At 37.8% G+C, this 17,708-nt stretch overlaps 1 protein-coding gene across 1 annotated transcript; it reads left to right on the top strand.

Moving 5' to 3' along the window:
* Positions 1 to 6,152: 6,152 nt before the first annotated feature.
* il2rb (interleukin 2 receptor, beta) lies at positions 6,153 to 14,700 on the top strand. Its single transcript, XM_065964917.1, has 10 exons — positions 6,153 to 6,372; positions 7,215 to 7,318; positions 8,390 to 8,522; positions 8,724 to 8,790; positions 8,914 to 9,007; positions 9,658 to 9,803; positions 9,993 to 10,176; positions 11,297 to 11,396; positions 11,617 to 11,695; positions 13,326 to 14,700. Exons 2-10 carry the CDS (start codon positions 7,228 to 7,230, stop codon positions 14,085 to 14,087), a joined length of 1,656 nt encoding a protein of 551 aa, XP_065820989.1. The 5' UTR covers positions 6,153 to 6,372; positions 7,215 to 7,227; the 3' UTR covers positions 14,088 to 14,700.
* The last annotated feature ends 3,008 nt before the right edge of the window (positions 14,701 to 17,708 follow it).

Here is a 17,708-nt window from a genome sequence, read left to right as displayed (position 1 = left end):
TTGTACTGTTATCTATGAGTAACAGCTACTTATGCACATGGACCATCCATACCACTTTTTTTTATCCTGGCTATGTATTGTGGGCTCATGTTTTTTGTATGGGTGGGATATGTATTTATATATGTGTTGTGTGTTTGTATGTATGCTGGCTGCTGGAACACATACATTTCCCTGCTGGGATGAATAAAGTATATCTTATCTCATCTTATCTTATCTTGTTATAAACTCACCTTACATACATGTACTGTGATGGAAGTTTTGTCCTCAACGTATGATTTGAGGTATGCCATGTTTGGGAAAGTCTACTCTGCAATAAGAGAAAATTAGTGAGAAAGATAAACCTGCAGCACATCACCCAACAAATCTTTCTGCTATCGATTGTTTGCTTGAAATCTATCATAACATATTTAAACATATGAAACTTTATAGTATGAGTAAGGAGTATTTTACACAATAGGGTGTTAACTGATGTTACTTTTAAATGTCACATATTACTTTACTATTTTTTTTCTTCTTTAGGCTGTCCAGAGCTGATATAATGTTCTCAGGGGTCTTGCATGACATTCTTCAGAAATTTAACACTTTTTATTTTGGCTTCTGCGGTTGTTTTTTTTTTTTTTCAACATGACCTCGATTGGGCAAAACAACACCAAAAAAAGTAACATGCATTCTTTTTCCTTTTTTTTGCTTGTTCGTGTTAACATGGTGTTGTTGTGGTTTTGTTTTTCTGAACATGTTGTGCTGGAGGTGAGTTCAGTAAAAGCCTGTCAGGTGATGCCCCTGTCGCTGCCTCTGCATCCTGGGTCAGTCTGTTCAGGTCTGCAGAGCGATCACAGCTCGGGTCAATGTCTGCCATAACTTTCCAGGTGTGTATCAATGTTTAGTTTATTTAAACTCCTTAGATTCTGCAGCAGCTAACTCCTCGATTGCACACTTTACGTTATTGGTTGTTTTTATTGCAATACAAGGTGCAGGGAAAGATCAGGACTTTGCAGGCTCCAATTTGCACACTCTCCATCATAACATTAGGAGTGTAACTTGAAAAAATAGCAGAACGTTTGAATTCACATCATTCATTTCACATAGCTAAAATAAAATTATATTAAAGAGAAAAAGAGGCTGAGAGGGCAGTTCTAGGGGTTGTGTGCCAGTTTAAAGCAGGAGAGTTTCAAAAAGTCCTCTTTCCCCTTCAACTCATTGATGCGAAAAATCAATACTGTTGAAGTGGTGGGGAGCTCAAGCATTTTTCTAATGCTAAAAATAAACCCTCTTTTTTTGATATCAGCTGCGATGTTGTCATATACACCACTACGCACTACACTGTGTCACACAAAATGACTCCCATTCCCTCTACTTACATGTTGTAGGTTGTTCATTTAAGGAATCAGGGTTAATAATGTTTACATCATGCGACTGGTGAGCGACCGGTCTGATATTCATGCACGTAGGGAAGCTGCATTAATGCCTTGTCCTTTTTAAGCATGTCTTGCCTCCTCAGACCATAAGGTCCATATGTGAACAGGCAACTCAGAAAGATTCAGAGGCAGCCTGTCCTGAGATTTTAAGTGCATGTGTGAAAAGCACAATTACAATTGCCAACATAGCTGTAAATTAGTAGTCTTTTTATAGAATGTCTTTAATTTCATTAAATCATTCTTCCATAGTACATCCTTTAAACTACTGAACACAGTTTGTAGGTTCTTTTTTAGCATGGACATCCCTCACCAGAGATTCCTACATCAGACACCCTCTGACTGCCTGGCGCACCGACCAAAATCTCTGGTACGGGCACAAAACAGATGAAACAGGTATCATGTCCTCTTGTTCCTGTCTCTCTCTACTCATCATTATTGTTCTATTATTTTTCTTTTTTTATAGGTTATTTCTCACCGTTTATATAATGTGTTTTGTGGTTCATCTGCAGCTCAGTCGACTGAGAGAAACTTCATGAACCAGAAGCTCAGCAAGAGGCTGACAAAAATTGAGCAAAAGGACACTGCAAAGTGAGGAGTTGCTTCCTACCTCGAGACCACAACCCACACATTGCCCTCAAACTTACACTTTGTCTTACAATTGAAACACAAAACACTAAGTGTCATCTGAAACCAAAAGTGTTTATAGTGTTAACACACTATAAACAATAAGGAAACAGGATGAGATGAAGTACCACTATAAAGATAGCTAAAATTATAAATATGTGTCTGCAATGCATCTCTGGTGTTGTTAAAACTAGACAGGGGTCATTTTAGTGGCACATTTCAATAAAACCAGATTGTGTGTGTGCATGTACTGTTTATAACCTAAATAGACCACTAAGACTCTGGAATCTCATATAAGGGATCAAATTAAATGATTTGTATCAACCAACAATATTTAATCCAATTATCAGTCAGGTTTTAGGGAAAAACATATTTTAACCACAGCTGCTTTAAAGGTATTCAGTGATTTTATGGGGTCCTTGGACAATAAGGAAAACTTTGCAACCCTTTAGTTGACTTTTTGAAGGCCTTTGATACTGTTGACCATATCATTATTTAATATAACCTAAACAGTGTTGAACTGTCAAAACTATCTGTCTGTTGGTTTAAAAATGATTTATCAAACAGATTCCAGTTTGTGCAGGCTGAAGGCATTACCTCTAGATCTCTGGATATAATGAATGGTGTGCCACAGGGCTCAGTCTTGGGACCACTATATCAACAATATCAGTTGTAATGAATGTATTGCTTCACTCTAACACAGTATCAGGCTCTCTGCCTTTTATGAGAGGCCTTTGATTCTTTACAGGACACCTCTCATGAGTTAAAATTGGTTTTTAATCCTGATAAAACAAAAGTCATGATCCCAGGGCTCTAACTCATCATTGTACTCTGTATGCTCAAGTTGACTAGCCTGCATTGACTAATTGTAGACTAAATCACTGGCATGTCTTTATTTATTTTACAAATTGACACATATCAACTTAAATCATCTGAAAATAGTTGGTTTGATTAAACATAAAAATGATGTTCCCCTTTTTATCAAAACGTATGTTTAGCGCTAAGTCTGCTAGTATGTTTATGGTTAACATGTCAGCCTGTTAAACAGCAACATGTCAGCCTTATCATTGAATTAGCATGTTAGCCTTTTGACATTACCTTTTCGCTGAAAGCACCACTGTGCAGTCCAGTTTTTTACTCTTTGAAATTCCCTTTTATCCAGTGACAGCAATCAATAAAATGCTCTGATAAAGTAAAAAGATGTGGCTGCAGGTCTGTGAATATCTAGATACTTTACCAACACTGATGTTCTCATCAGTATTCAATTTGTGTTAAATATCTTTAAATGAAAAAACTTGGATGGTGAACATCACAAACATTAAACCTTCTGTAGCCCTCTAATATTTTTCGCCTGCTGACATTAGCTTTAGCAAAGAGCATCACTGTCCAACCACTAATAGCACCACAAAGGCTTGCATTGCTGTAGACTTAAAGTTTGCTGAGATGTAGGTTTTGCAGTTACTGATAATGTGCATGAAACATGTAGTGGCATGCTAGTACAGCCTTTTTTCACCACAGGATAGTCAGCTTTTCAACTTTTGCCCCTGATTAGAGCATTTAACTTCGTTACCTGTTTAAGTTCCCCACTACATGTGCCAACAAACTGTTAAATGTAAAGCAGATTCAGTGTCAGTTAGCTGACTTTCTATATCCTCTTCAGGCAAGAGTTAATGGCTGTTATTTAAAGAACTACAGCTTTTGTCAGTATGAGTGTGCCCTCACTTGTTATTGTTCTCACCTCCTCCCCACTGAGCACACTCCTGTCTTTGCGGTCTGTAAATGGTGACAGTTTACTCAAACAAACTCCACTATGGTCTTCACTGCAGCTCCCCACCTCAGGCGGACTTTGACCTTTCAAAAAAAAAGAAACATACACTCTCCTCCTTCCTCTACATCCTCTGCACTCTTCAGCTCTTGCCCCCTGTCATCACTGCTGGCTGATGCTGACACCTAAGTAACTGCAGGAACTGGGGGGGGGGGGGGGGGGTGCGTCAGACAGATCACCGTCTGGCCTAGTGCAGATCTGAACCCACTCTGGAGCCTAAGCCAGGCGGCTGCTGACTGTTGACTTCATGCATATTGTGTTGCAACAGTTGTCTTCTTTTATGTGTGAATGCTTTGTGTAGTGTGGATGAGTGTTGCACAATGGCCCTTCATTGACCTTTAACACTGAGATGAACAATCCAAGATAAAAGTACGTTCTCAAAATCCTACATAGACCTCAACTCTTCTCTCTGCTGCACTCATAATCTAAAAGTTTGAGAGTAAAATCAACTTTGGCAAATAAAAAAATATCTGAATACACATTTATATCTTTTTCATTACCACTTTTTTCACTTACCATCACTCAGTGTTCATATTGAGTTCTATTCACATTTGTATTCATATTTCATATTCTGTACATCATGGAGGCCATGGCATGATTATCAAAACCATATATTTGATGATTAATTATTGCCAGTTATTTGGGTAGGAGGGGTTTATCTATACATTTGTTTGGTTTTTTTTTTAAAGGAAAGATCTTGCAAAACACAAAATTACTTTGTTTTTGGACCCTCCTCTTACCTTGAACAAAATAAATCAAATGCAGCCCCAAATGCAGACAATGTGATGCTGGGATTTGGTTTTATGTACAAGTAATAGAATCCAGTATGTTATGGTTAAATATGTAATTTATTTGAAAGTCCCTTATTACCCCTTAAATCAAACTAAAGATACATTTCAAACACAGTATGTTGAAGCAACATCAGTCACAAACTATTATTTCTTGCAGTTCCTGGCAGCCCTACAGTTTTTTTATTCACCCTCTTGTGTGGTCACTCTCTTATTTTCTCTTCCAGTGCCAACATGGAGACCTCTACTCGAGCCGTCTGCCTTTAGGGCTTTTTGCGACGAACCCTGCCACACGTATGACGGGAGATTAGACCTGCTACACCCAGCTTGAATTGTATAAAACAAAGTGTTCTGTCATGGAAGGTGGCTGTCAACCGTTGAGTCTGGGTCTGCTCAAGGTTTTTGCCTGTTTTAAAAGGAAGTTTGTAACCATGGCTGTCCAGACTGGTGTCCATTATGAAGTCCAGTTCTTCTTGTCTGTTTCTTGTCACTTTTGCTAAGTGCTCAGAGTACGTCTTAGACCTGCTTTACAACTTTGTTTGTGAAGACCGTTATAAATACATAACCCAAATTAAACTCTAGTGGTGAAATTATAATTGTCAAAAACAAATGTAAATGAATGAGCAGGTTATTCAAGAAACTACTGTGATGTAATTAATCAGCTTTTTTTCCCCCCAGTAAAACAAATAGGACATAAAGTTGCAATATAGAGGAAGTAAAGATCATTTTGCACCTTTCCCTTAAATAATGCCAAAATGCATCTAAAAGTAAGTTATCATGAGATACCTTTTTACCTGATTATTTTTTAAACCCGGCTCCCCACTAATAGTTTTAAAACGTATCAGTCTCCACAGCCAAAAGGACTTGAAAACTTCTAGAAATGGCCAACTAACACGCAGAGGAAATCTTTTGAGGCCTGTGGCTACAGAAATGAGATGCTGCGTGACCTTTGAGTGACGAGCAGGCTGCAGGTTTAACTTTCAGCCTCATTTCCTTTATCTGTCTGTAGTATCACTTAGGTAGTACTTATTTGAGTGTCTGCAGTGGTTGCGGCAGTGACAGCAGCGGTTTTGTCTCTGTAAAACTCTTCCACGAGGTGTTCTTAAGGGCATCTTAAATAACTATATTGTGCTATATCTGGTAGCTTTAGCCTAATTTTCACTCTGAATCTTTAGTTTAAAATGAGCTCCATTGACGTAAACCACTTCATACGAAAAACCTGCCAGTTTTCTTTATACAACCACTTTGCGTTGTGATTGAAACCGGATGTGGTGTGCTTTGTATTTCTTGTTTTCACTGCAATTATCTTTAAAGCTGTGATGGTGGTGAGGTCCAGGTAGCTGTTTCTGGTGTTTTACAACTGAGAAGTCACCACCCCTTCCTCCCCCCCCTCCTCCTCCTCCTCCTCACTACGCAGGGTTCATCCTCTCTCACTATAGCTCACAGCTTAATGAGGCTTCCTGTTAGCCTCAGACGCAGCCTGTGGTTACAAGTGGAAAATGTCATTGGGCACTTAAAAAGAAGAGAGAGAGGGGGGGGGGGGAGTGAGGAGACAGAGGGATGAGTGCAAGTGACAGAAAAAGAAAGAGAGAGGGAGAGAGAGCATGTAAGTTATGAGCGAGTACCGAGAAAGAGACAGAAGAAAAGGAAATCTAAAAAAAATGACAATGTGTGTCCTGTCTGGGACCCCCTGCTGCCTCTACTGACTAAACCCCGGGGGGTAATGTATTATTTTCAAATATAATATATTGTACATTTTATTATATATAATATATAATATATAATTTACCTGTATCCTAGTTCTAGCATCATTTTTTTACATAATCTCTTTGTACAACCTGTTGTTGTGAAGTTAGATTTGTATTATTTAAGTTAATATTAAAAAACAAGTGGCTTTGTTTGCACGGTAAAGCGCGTCACGATAACGATAGCAGCGATGCGTCATTATTTGATCTAAAGTCCTACACAGTTTGAGTCTTGAGCGGAAAAAACCATCAGCTTGACTCTGACTCAAACTGGTGACTAATGTTGCGACTTCTCCGTGAATTTCTGGGTGAAACAATCTGACGACTCTGATAAACTCTGACGTTTATTCACAACAAAGATTTTGATCTGTTTTTATTTTTTTAAGAGCAGAAACACATGTTACCAAGAAAAATCATGCCATCTTCAATATTACTCAGCTAAAACTGTAAAACAAAGTCTGTATAGTCTCTGTTCTGCACCAGCACAGGTGTTTACAGTCCAGTTTCACTTATAACGGCTCAGGTTGCAGCTGCTTCTCAGGTTCAATGTGGATCTAGTATTGTTTTGAGTTTCGTACCGAGGTAGAAAATTGTTTTGGCAACCAGTCACTGTGGAGGGAAAACCACCACTTTTTTCAAGTACTGTAAGAATAGTTTCGAGTCACAAAGATTTTTTAGAACATAAACACTGTACAGCCTTTATTATTCAAATGTCCACTCTCATATGTGGACTTCAGCTACTGAATATGTCATTGTAATTAACAACATAGATTCAGATTGGATTCTGATGTTCAGTATTGATCCTCTCCGTTAACAGTAATATTGTGGCCATGGCCTTGATGGAGCTCTTCTTGTCCTCTTTGGTCCTCGTGGTCCTGTTTCCAGTGCATGCAGTCCACTCTCATGCCAACGCCTCTCAAGGTAATGATTCATTGTATTCAGAGTTTTATTAACCCCTTTTTGTTTCATTCAGCTTTTTTAGTTTAGTCCTCTGGTGAAAAAAGAATTGAACTGAAGCTGCAGTGTCTCTTTTCTCCTCACAATCAAAGTGTTGCTGTAAGTTATGAGATTAGAGATTTATGGACATTTGGAAAATGTTGTTTTATTCCAAATTTAGATTCTAACACCTATTTGATGATAAAACCTTGCAGATACCAGTGCGGTAAAAAAAAAAAAAAAAAAACTACATGTTGTTTCTTAACCATTTGTAAAACTACAAACCATGTACTGATGTGGTAAGATTCTTGGTATGGCCTGGCTGAGAAGAACAAAGGAATCTTAACCTCATCACAAGCTGAGCTTACTTCGCCGGACTTCAGCTCACAGCCACTATGTCCTGTAGCCATAGTTAACAGTATGCACAATCTTTAGTAAAGTAAGTAAGAAAGTAAGAGCTTAAAGTAAGTATATAGTTCTGTAAAACAAAAAATGTAAAAAAAATCTTGAAAAGTACAAGTATTGATTCAACTCCTTTCCAGGGCCAGAATGTTTTCCTCCCTTTTAAGAGGGAAAACATGTTGAAGGATGTTTTGTCTCGGTGTTTCTATGCAATGCTAACTGTAACTCAGAGAATTTCAGTGAATTGCTGTGTTGGTCATGTAGAACTGTTTCACTGTCTCCCTGTTGGTCATGGACTTTGGATGTCTCTTTTCTGTTTTCTACCTTGTTTTTCTGTTTTCTCTTGAAACATTGTTAACTGTTACATGTTTTAGTCTGTTGTGAGTGAAGCCCAACATTAAACTGCCATAAGCCGACACTTGGTAAGATTTAGCAACATCCACAGGGAACACGTTTTTTAAACAGGCAGGATCTCCGAGCAGAACCAGAATCATTGGTGGACAGCTATAGCCTTCAAACGTGGGATTTTTGGGATAAATCTCGTTATTGCCGCTCAAATATGCACATTGATCAGTAGTTTATCTGAATGTCCCAAATAATGTCCAGTGACCCTATCTCTTTTTTTTGTCTGTTGTTTTGTCTCCATTGCTCAAGGACTATCCTGCGTAAACGACTTGGTCAACAATGTCAGCTGTACATGGCACGGCTCTCCACTGGCTGCTGGTGTGGACTGCTGGATCTCTGGTGTGAAGATAGTCAGGAATAGGGAACGCCTCGACAAACAGATGTAAGATGGCACAGATATTATCATCACCAGTGCTTGTAAAGTGATCATACATGATCATATATTCTCCCTTTTCTTGTAGAATTCATCAAATTAAAAAAAAGGCTGTTGTTTTGAGGTTTAAAGCTGACATGTGATGACCTCAGTTCTGTCTGGTGGTCAAATCTGCACCATTTAGTTATTATCAGTCCTTTTCCTTTTTAGGCGAAGATGCCACATGAAACAACATGGAAACTCTCCTCCAGGCTGCAGTTTTGTCTTTGAAAATGAAGTAAGTCACCAATATATATAAAATCATTAGAACTTGAAAAACAGTCTTGTTTCTAAGGTGAATGTCACAAATGTTTGCCCAAACCATTTCTGCACTGTTAAACTGCCTATTGTCTCCCTGCAGGAATTTAACTGTTTCAAACCCATGCCTTACATCCAAATGGAGTGTGATGATGCATTGGTGGAGAACCTCACAGACTATTATCCATGCGATCACAGTGAGTGGATTTTTAATTCCTCACTAAACTGTCAACTTTTTCACCATTTCTGAAAGTCTATCCACAAATTTGGTTAAACAAAAAGTGATAAAAAGTCAAACTCATTTCAAACTCAGGTTATATAATACTATACAACAGTTTGTTCTTACCAGGTAATCTGATTGTACAAGAGTCATTCCATGTGTGCTGATATTTAAGTCAAATTCATCTTAATTGCCAAGTTTTCCATACTGGACATACAGAAAAATACAAAATAAATTGTTTCTGTACGAACGATGGTGCAAACTGTTAAAAAAATAATAATTTGCAAATAAGAATATATAGACTATAGAGATTTACATAAACTACAACTTTCCAATAACTTCACACGCAACACGCTGGTCTGCGCTAACAGTCCAGTTGAGGTTGAGATATTGCACTGAATATCAGCATGTGAACCTATTCCAAATCACAGCTGTGCCAAAATGTTCATATGATATGTATCAATTAACTGTATCGTGGGATTTTAAAGCAGTGGTTCGGAGAAATAATAATTTTAACTTTTTTAAAGCATCAGAAATGACTTAATTGCACACTTTTCTTTCCCCCCTTGTCTATGTGTGTTGTGTTCCTGTATGATCGTGTGTAAATGGTGTGTGTGTTGGATTCAGTTCAAATGCATCCTCTAGGTGTTCTTAATGTAAGCAGATCCGCCAATGAGACCCTGATATCATGGAGCCTCGCCAGTCCTCACTCTATCTTCTTGACTTTGTTGGACTTTCAAGTTCAAATCAAACATAAACACCAGGCATGGAAGGTGAGTGTCTATGCACATAGATTCATTTTAAAATACATAACATATTTACTTTACTTATTATCATAACATGCTGTATTAACATGATGGTAAATAAGAGTGAATATAAACTCAACATAAGTTGCTTTCTACTGAAATTAATTTGTCAAATAACTTGAGTTTCCTGTTAATATACGCCCTCAACATTATCAGGAGGCCAGGACTTTTTCCACACAAACACAAGAGATAAGAATACCTACTGGGCAACTAAAGGGGCACTGCCAGGCCAGGGGGAGAGTCAAACCCATTGACTTGTATAAAAGCCACTGGAGCAACTGGAGTCCAACGACGTCCTGGCTAGAAGCGACTGACAAGGAGACAACACCACACGATCGAGGTAAAAACAAGGTTTTATTTACAAAGGCCTGTACTATGAACCAAGTTCAACATACTGTAGTGGAAAAATACTATCTGTCTGTTGCCTTCGTTTGACCTTGAAAGATTAGGATGTTCGTGCGTCATTTAGCAATTAGAAACTGTTTCTCTGTATGGCCTTGGTCTGTATCTCCAAGAGGATCACTCCTCAGGATCTGGGTACAGCATGATCCTAAATCAGTTCCCTCTGAACAAAGGACTTTCTGTTGGTGTTCCTCCGTACCAGGTGCCTTATAGAAAGAAGCTTGCATACATAAATCACCAGGCAAACTAGCAGAAGGCGTAGTCACTAGGGCAAGCTGAAACCAATGACGATGTATCACTCGTATATGCAAAATACCTACACCCTGTGAAAGTATAAATATGCTCTGCAACCGGGACTGCCCCGGGACTCTTTGATGTACTTGTGACTGATGTTACTTTTGCAGCTGATTGCTCCTTTTGCAAAATAACTTTTTACTATATGCAATAAAATACACAAAGACAAAAGACTTTGACTTGAGATCTTTCATTACCAACAGAAAAATCCACAACAATACTCAAGCTATCTTTTGGACATCTCGCTTCAATAACCCTTAAAAGGTGATTGTGCTGAGGGGTCATACAAAGCTGGTTCTCAACTTGATAAATCAACCCAGAGTTTCATGAGCTATCACAAACTTGAACAAGTCTGACGTCAGCAGAAAGTCTCTTTGTTTTAAAAAAATAAATATGAAAAGTGTACACCATATACTGTATGACTAAAAATACAATTTAGAGTAGTGCTTACTTTCATATTTTAGCAGTACAACAACTACAAGGCATTGGTGCTTTTATCAGTCTATGTTGCGAGATGATATCAGTTAAGCATTACTATTTACTTTCACATTTTAATACTTCACAATGAATAATCAAATGGGAAAAAGTCTACTGTCCATTTAAGGCCTTCCCTGAGCACCTTTTTTTTCTTGTTTGGACAAGTTGTAATGGTGAGAACATGTAAATAAACGAGGAAATATGTAGACCAAAGGGAGAGTAAACTTTGTTCATTTTACTTGTATGCACTTCACTTATGTAATGACATTATCCACTGTGTGTCTTAGATGGACTTCTGACATCCCTGGTAACGAGGGTAGTGGTTGGCAGCTTGGTTTTCCTCTTGGTTGCAATGCTGGTCGGGTACAGGTGTTGCTTGAGAAGGGGGTGAGTATAATGCGCCTGTGTAATGGCCAGAATTACAAAGGTCCTCACTTGGTTGCTTTGGATTCATAGTCCCCTCTTCGTGATATAAGCCTGAATGTGTGTGTGTGTGTGTGTGTGTGTGTGTGTGTGTGTGTGTGTGTGTGTGTGTGTGTGTGTGTGTGTGTGTGTGTGTGTGTGTACTGTGCAGTATGTCTAACTAACTGTCCTCTCTCTGTTGTAGGCTCAAGGAAGTGAAATTGGTGCCAAACCCTTCAAAATACTTCCACACGCTCTACTCCGTCCACGGAGGAAATCTGAAGGTAAAAAGAAAAATTCTCACAAAACATTAAGCCTTCTTAACACCATATTCTACCACATTCAATTTGCTGGTACGTGGGCTTCAGAGACTGCAGGCGTCACCACAAAAACCTATTTATACACACAGGTAGCATAACAATCAACTTCAATGTTCAAGTTCACTTCTTTATTTACTTTATTGTTCTGTTGAAGTAGGACAAAATCAATGTTTTTTTTTGTTTAAACTGCCTTTAAGTACAGCTTTTATACAATTATTTCTCTGAAACTGTATGTGGCGTCGGCTGCTTTTCTAACTGCAGCTGCATCAACAACTGTGATGTCATTCGTCTTTGCGTGTGCACAGTGGGGGAGAGTGGCCAGTGCATATTAGTAATAGTCTGTAAGGGACAGGATGAGACTGGCAGCTGATTTTGATGGCGTTACATCAAGATTTCTAGCTAAGCTTAATATTAAATTTACCCGTTGTTTGCGTGCACCTTATTCGATAAATGTACAACAGTAGACATTTTCTAGGCAAATTCTGACCTATAAGCAGATGTCTTCACATTTTCATATATTGATATCTTGAAAGAAAAAAAAACCTTTATTGTCTGCATGCACAAATCCAGTTTTTCTGTCATCTTGAGATAGATATATATATATATATATATATTTTACTGCTAAATGTCAGTTTACTAATCTCGAGGAGTCTTTCTGGAGCTTTGTTAATGGTGACTTGTGCTTCTTAACAACTAAGTTATTACAGAAATATGAAATATGATACTGATATTATTATGGCCAAAATGACCAGGTTCTAAATGTCTGCATATCTCAGTCTGTGCAACTTCAATTATGATAATTTTTTGAAGTCTGTCCTCTGTGTTTCCAGCTGTCATTGTCCTCGAATGGGCGTCATTCCTCTGCAAGCTTTCCTTGCCAAACAAACAGGATCTTGTCTACTATATAAATTGCCAATGTTGAAAACTAGAAGAAAAGCCTTAGCTGTGAGGGGCCCCTAAGTCGTTGACTGACCTACTTGCACATTTTCAGTTTGCGGTTTTGTATCAGGTTAATAAGGGAGTGTCGGTGTGCCTGCTCTCCACTAACTACTACGAGAAAGAGTTGCTGCCATATCATGCCCCACATACCCCTTTGCGGAGGTTTTTCTTTTGCTTGTATTTAATCAACACTATAGATAAGAAGTGGATGATTTTTACAAAATCAAACCGATGTGAAAGTGCCCTGAATCTGTATTCTTTCTAATGGCCAGAAGGGGGAAATGGCCCTGGTTGCAAAAGACCAATAAGCCTGGAACCACATTAGAAATGTCCAAACATCTCACTCAGTTAATATCTCAGTAAACATTTTCTTTTGAATTGTGATCATAATTGCAAGTTTAAAGTCTTCTAATACACATCATGGCTTTGATCTAATTTGCCCAGTAGAAAATGGATTAACTGAAGGGCATGGATAACTGAGATTATTATCGACCCAGTTATCTAAATATAGTTATTTCTGGGTCCAAAAAAACAACCAAACATGCACTCACTGATTACCAAAAACTGAAGGTATAGTAATAATATATGTCAAGAACACACATTACTTATCAAGTCATAGTTTAGCTGTTCACTAAATCACTTTCTTTTCCCCTAGAAATGGATGAACCCTCTCTCTGCCTCTGAATCATTCTTCACAGCCCAGCCCCGCGAACACATCTCCCCGGTTGAGTTGTGTGAAAGCTGGGATGTTGTCTCCTCCACCTCTCCCTCATCCACCTCCACCAGTGCTCTGCTACATTTTAAAAGCTCAGCAGGCTCAGACACCAGTGGGGTCAGTGAAAATACCACATCCGCCTCTTCTTCGTCGTGCTTCTTCAACATGGGTTACTTCAACTCGAGCTCCTCCAGGAGCTCAGCTCAGAATGACCCCAGCCCCGCTTACTTCACCTATCGGGACGATTTACACAATCTGCACAACAGCCACGCTCTCCACCTCTCCCTCTGCCCTTCATTTGACATCTCTCCAGCTTATGAGAGCTTGAAGAGGGAGCCGCAGAGCCCGGACTCTGGCTTTTGCATTGGTAAGGAAGATGAGGCGGACATAGAAGATAACACATTTGCATGTGTAAAAAGGAAGGAGGTGTCTCCTCTTCTTATCCTCCCTCTCCGTCTGCCCACCCCGATGTTCCCCCCCTCATCTCGTCAACCCCCTCCCAACGCTCCGAGTCTGGTTCAGGTGGCTCCTGATAGCGTACAGGTGGAGAAACCTGTGGAAGCTGCTCCTGGTTGTAGCTACGCAGCCTGGCCTTTGGCTGGTGCCATGAGCAGGTCGTCGTCCATGCCGGTGGAAACCTGTAAAACCGGATACCTGACCCTCAAAGAGCTACAGACAACATTCAGCAATAAATCCATCTGAAAACTTCAACGTACCTGAACAAATCCCTCTGAAATCATTAATCAATTATACATTATAATCTGATCATGTATGGAAGAATTTGGGTTACAATTTAGGGGGTTTTTGTGTTTGTCAAAAAAATATTTGAAAAACAGTATGAGTATGAAATGTTTTTTTTGCAAATTCCAATATTTTAAGCTTTTATTTGAAATGAACAAATGTTTTGGTAGAGGGAGAAACTGAAAGCCTGCAATGTATTATATAACATCATGACCTAATTACATTTTTGTAGCAAATGGATTCATATATATATCATATATCATATATATATAAGATATAAAAAGTTGACTATATACAGAACTAACATATACAGAACCGTTTTGAGCTGTGTTACTTAACACTTTAAGAATATCAAATTGACTCTTTAAGCAGAGAAAAACACATGTTGAGTTTGTTTTGATAATGAAAAAGAGCATAAGCATCATTGCTGGAGAGTATAAGTATAAGAGTCTGTAAATATCTAAACAAACAAAAACCTGGCATTTTTTAGTATGTAACAAGTTTTTTTTCTACAGCAACATTTGAGTATTTAAGTCTATGGCTATCAAATAAAAGGCAGCTCTTCAACCCTTGACGTTTTTTGTTATAAAATATGATTTAATTTTTTCATCCTCTGAATAGTTTAAGAAGTTTGAAACATCCCATCTATATTTTGGTGCCCCCTGTGGACAAAGCGGGACCTTTTATAACTTTGCTGAACTGTAAATGTGTAAGTAGTGTCTTCAAATGGAACATACCATCCTGCTGTCTATTAACAGTGACATTTATCACTTACTTTCAGTCTTTGACGTTGAAAATGTCATTAAAAAAAGAGGTAGTTTTTTGCAGCATGCAGTCAATCACCTTGTAATTAACCTACCCACTGACATCAAATACAGGCATAAAAAAATATCTGCTTATAAATCATCAACCTTGTCAGTTTCATAACCAGCTCAAACCCCCTCACAGTAGCTTTGATCAGACTTCAAAGACAGATCCTACAAAATGGATGAATTGCTGAATCTAGATTCATGTTCATCAGTGAGGTCGGTGACACGTGTTGATCATCTCCTCCCTTCGTGTGTCTTTCTGTGTATTTCCGTTGCAAACAGTGACATCTGTGCAGCGACCAAACACAATACAACTTCTAGTAGAAATGGGTCACCCTTTGACTTCCTGTGTCGTTGTGGAACGAGGGCTGAGGGGTGGGCATGTGAACGGACGTGAGAAAGCGTGCGAGAGCCTGAGTTCTACGTGTGTGATACATACATGTGAGTGTGTGTGTGTTCAGAGTGTTTCTGAGTGTTTACATGTCCTGTCAGGTGGTCCCGGTGGTGTGTGTGTGTGTGAGAGAATGAGCGTGTGCATTAGAGTGTGGTTTGACATTTAACTCTGACACAACCAGCGACATCTGTTCACCTCTCAGAAGATTTACAATATTAAGCCATGTCAGTAACAAACCACATAATGGGGTTTTTTTTCTTTCCATTTCTCAAGAACTGTTGTTACATCATACACACATTATGTAAAAACACTTTGATGATTTAGACAGAAAAATAAAGATGTTCGTATGCCAGAAAGCTTTTTTTTTTTAACCTGCGTAATGTTTGGTGAAAACCTTTTTAGGTGACCTACTACGTTGCACAAATTTTGAAAACCTATGCAACCGCAGTACAATCTGGTTCAAAACGACATATTCCTCTGACAATTTTTTAAATTGTAAATGTGTTTACTTGTTCCTTGCATATGTAATAATTTCACTGTGTTAAAATATATATGTATACATATATATATATAATAAATATATATAATACAGCACCAGCAATACTGTGTGAACTTAACTTAACAGTTAACATAAAACCACCAGATAATCAAAAACAATACAGTAGGTTGCAATGACTCAATCTTAAAAACAAAAGCTTCAATTTCACTTTAACACAGTCAAATGTTTCAGTAATTATATGAAAATTCTTTAGCAAAAAACATTTTAAAAAACTAGACATATGATTAACAGTCAACTAAAAATAATGACAAGAAGACAAACATCCAAAACAGCCTTAACACAAGCCAACATCTAAAACTTTAGCCTTATTTTAAACTTACATTCTTTGTTTTCCATGATCTAAATTATAAGTAGTTAAATTATCATTAACTTAATGACAGCTAAATGTATTTTGGATTACTCATTAAGGATTATTAAAAAGTTACAAGTTAGTCATTGTACCTCATTGGTTGTCATGGTAACTACTCAAAACACCCGCATCGAAAAGTGTTACCCATAAATGGACAATGTACAAAAGCTTATTAAATTTTACCACTGAAACTAGTTTTTTCATGTGAAACAGGATTTGTACTTTAATATGGAATTCAAACACTTACAAGTGTTCATGAGTTAAAAATGCAATGCTTCTAAATAGAAAATACTAAAAATTAAGGACTTTCTTATTGTTCATAATAACCCAGATGTAAAGGCATGGAGCGGATCCAGGGGTGGCCATGGCCCTCCCTGAAATCAGATTGGCCACCCCGAAATCCTTTACAATGGTTGGCTATTAGCCTTGTCAGAGGCATGGCTTTTTCTTCTTCTTTTTTTTTACTATTTGGGCTGTGTTGGGGGCTACAAGTGGCTTTCTTTGCATTTCAATGTTTTCCTCTTGTTAGAACTTCAAATTAATAATTTAGAAATGCATCTTCTTTTTGAGCCCTTAAAGAATTAGGCTTTGAAAATATGCTGCTCAGTTGTGTTACCTTTTAAAGTCAATACATCAATACAGTTTTATGCAGGAATGTAAAATATTTAAGATAGCATACTTAAATATAATTAGTTCTTAAAGATAGAAAGAGTAAATAATGCTTCGTATCCATGTCTGTATGTGTCTGAGAAATTCTAACTCTGCCACTGAACCCATCTTCTGAAGTCAATTAGCTTTATTTAAAAAAAAGGTAAATAGCTTCAGAAGATTTGGTTTGCAAGAACAAAATGTTTTCATACATTTATGCGGTACTGAAGAATTTGCAGATTTTTCTTTCTTTTCTGCTCTGAAACATTTTCCTTTAAAGAGCAGAATGAAGAGCAACACTGAATTTTAGAATGGATGAAAATATGGAAAATAAACAAACAAATCACAATTCTTTTAGACAATTGGCTTGTTGATATTTTTTCATACAGCATTGATACATTTTGTAATGCAAACATGTCTTACTTTTATTAATAAATCAGTCCATATGAAGATCATCAAATAATATAAAAATATCCGGTCCAGAGATAATTGTTTGTTTTTAATTGCTAGTAGTAAAAATAAAAATAAATAACAAACAAAACAGTGGCTATCTGGAGGTCAATTTCACTGTCATGTTATCAATCTAAGCATTGCAGGCCCAATGTGATGAACCTGTGCTTTAATTTTACATAACCAAGAAATAAATGTCTTTGTTGCACCATGTTTCTCCTGCCACTAGGTGACATCAAAATACTAAACATATCCCTATAGAGCTACATAACCATGACCCCTTTCTTCCCCCTGTGCCACCAGCATGCCAACCATTTTACATTCATTCCCTTTGAACTGGTTCAGTAAAATGAGTTTGTATCTGCTGAGTATG

The sequence above is a fragment of the Labrus bergylta genome, chromosome 16 (assembly GCF_963930695.1).
Source record: "Labrus bergylta chromosome 16, fLabBer1.1, whole genome shotgun sequence".
In the NCBI taxonomy this organism is placed as follows: Eukaryota; Metazoa; Chordata; class Actinopteri; order Labriformes; family Labridae; genus Labrus; species Labrus bergylta.
The sequence above is the reverse complement of the archived record's forward strand: the minus strand, read 5'-3'. Positions and strand labels throughout refer to the sequence as shown.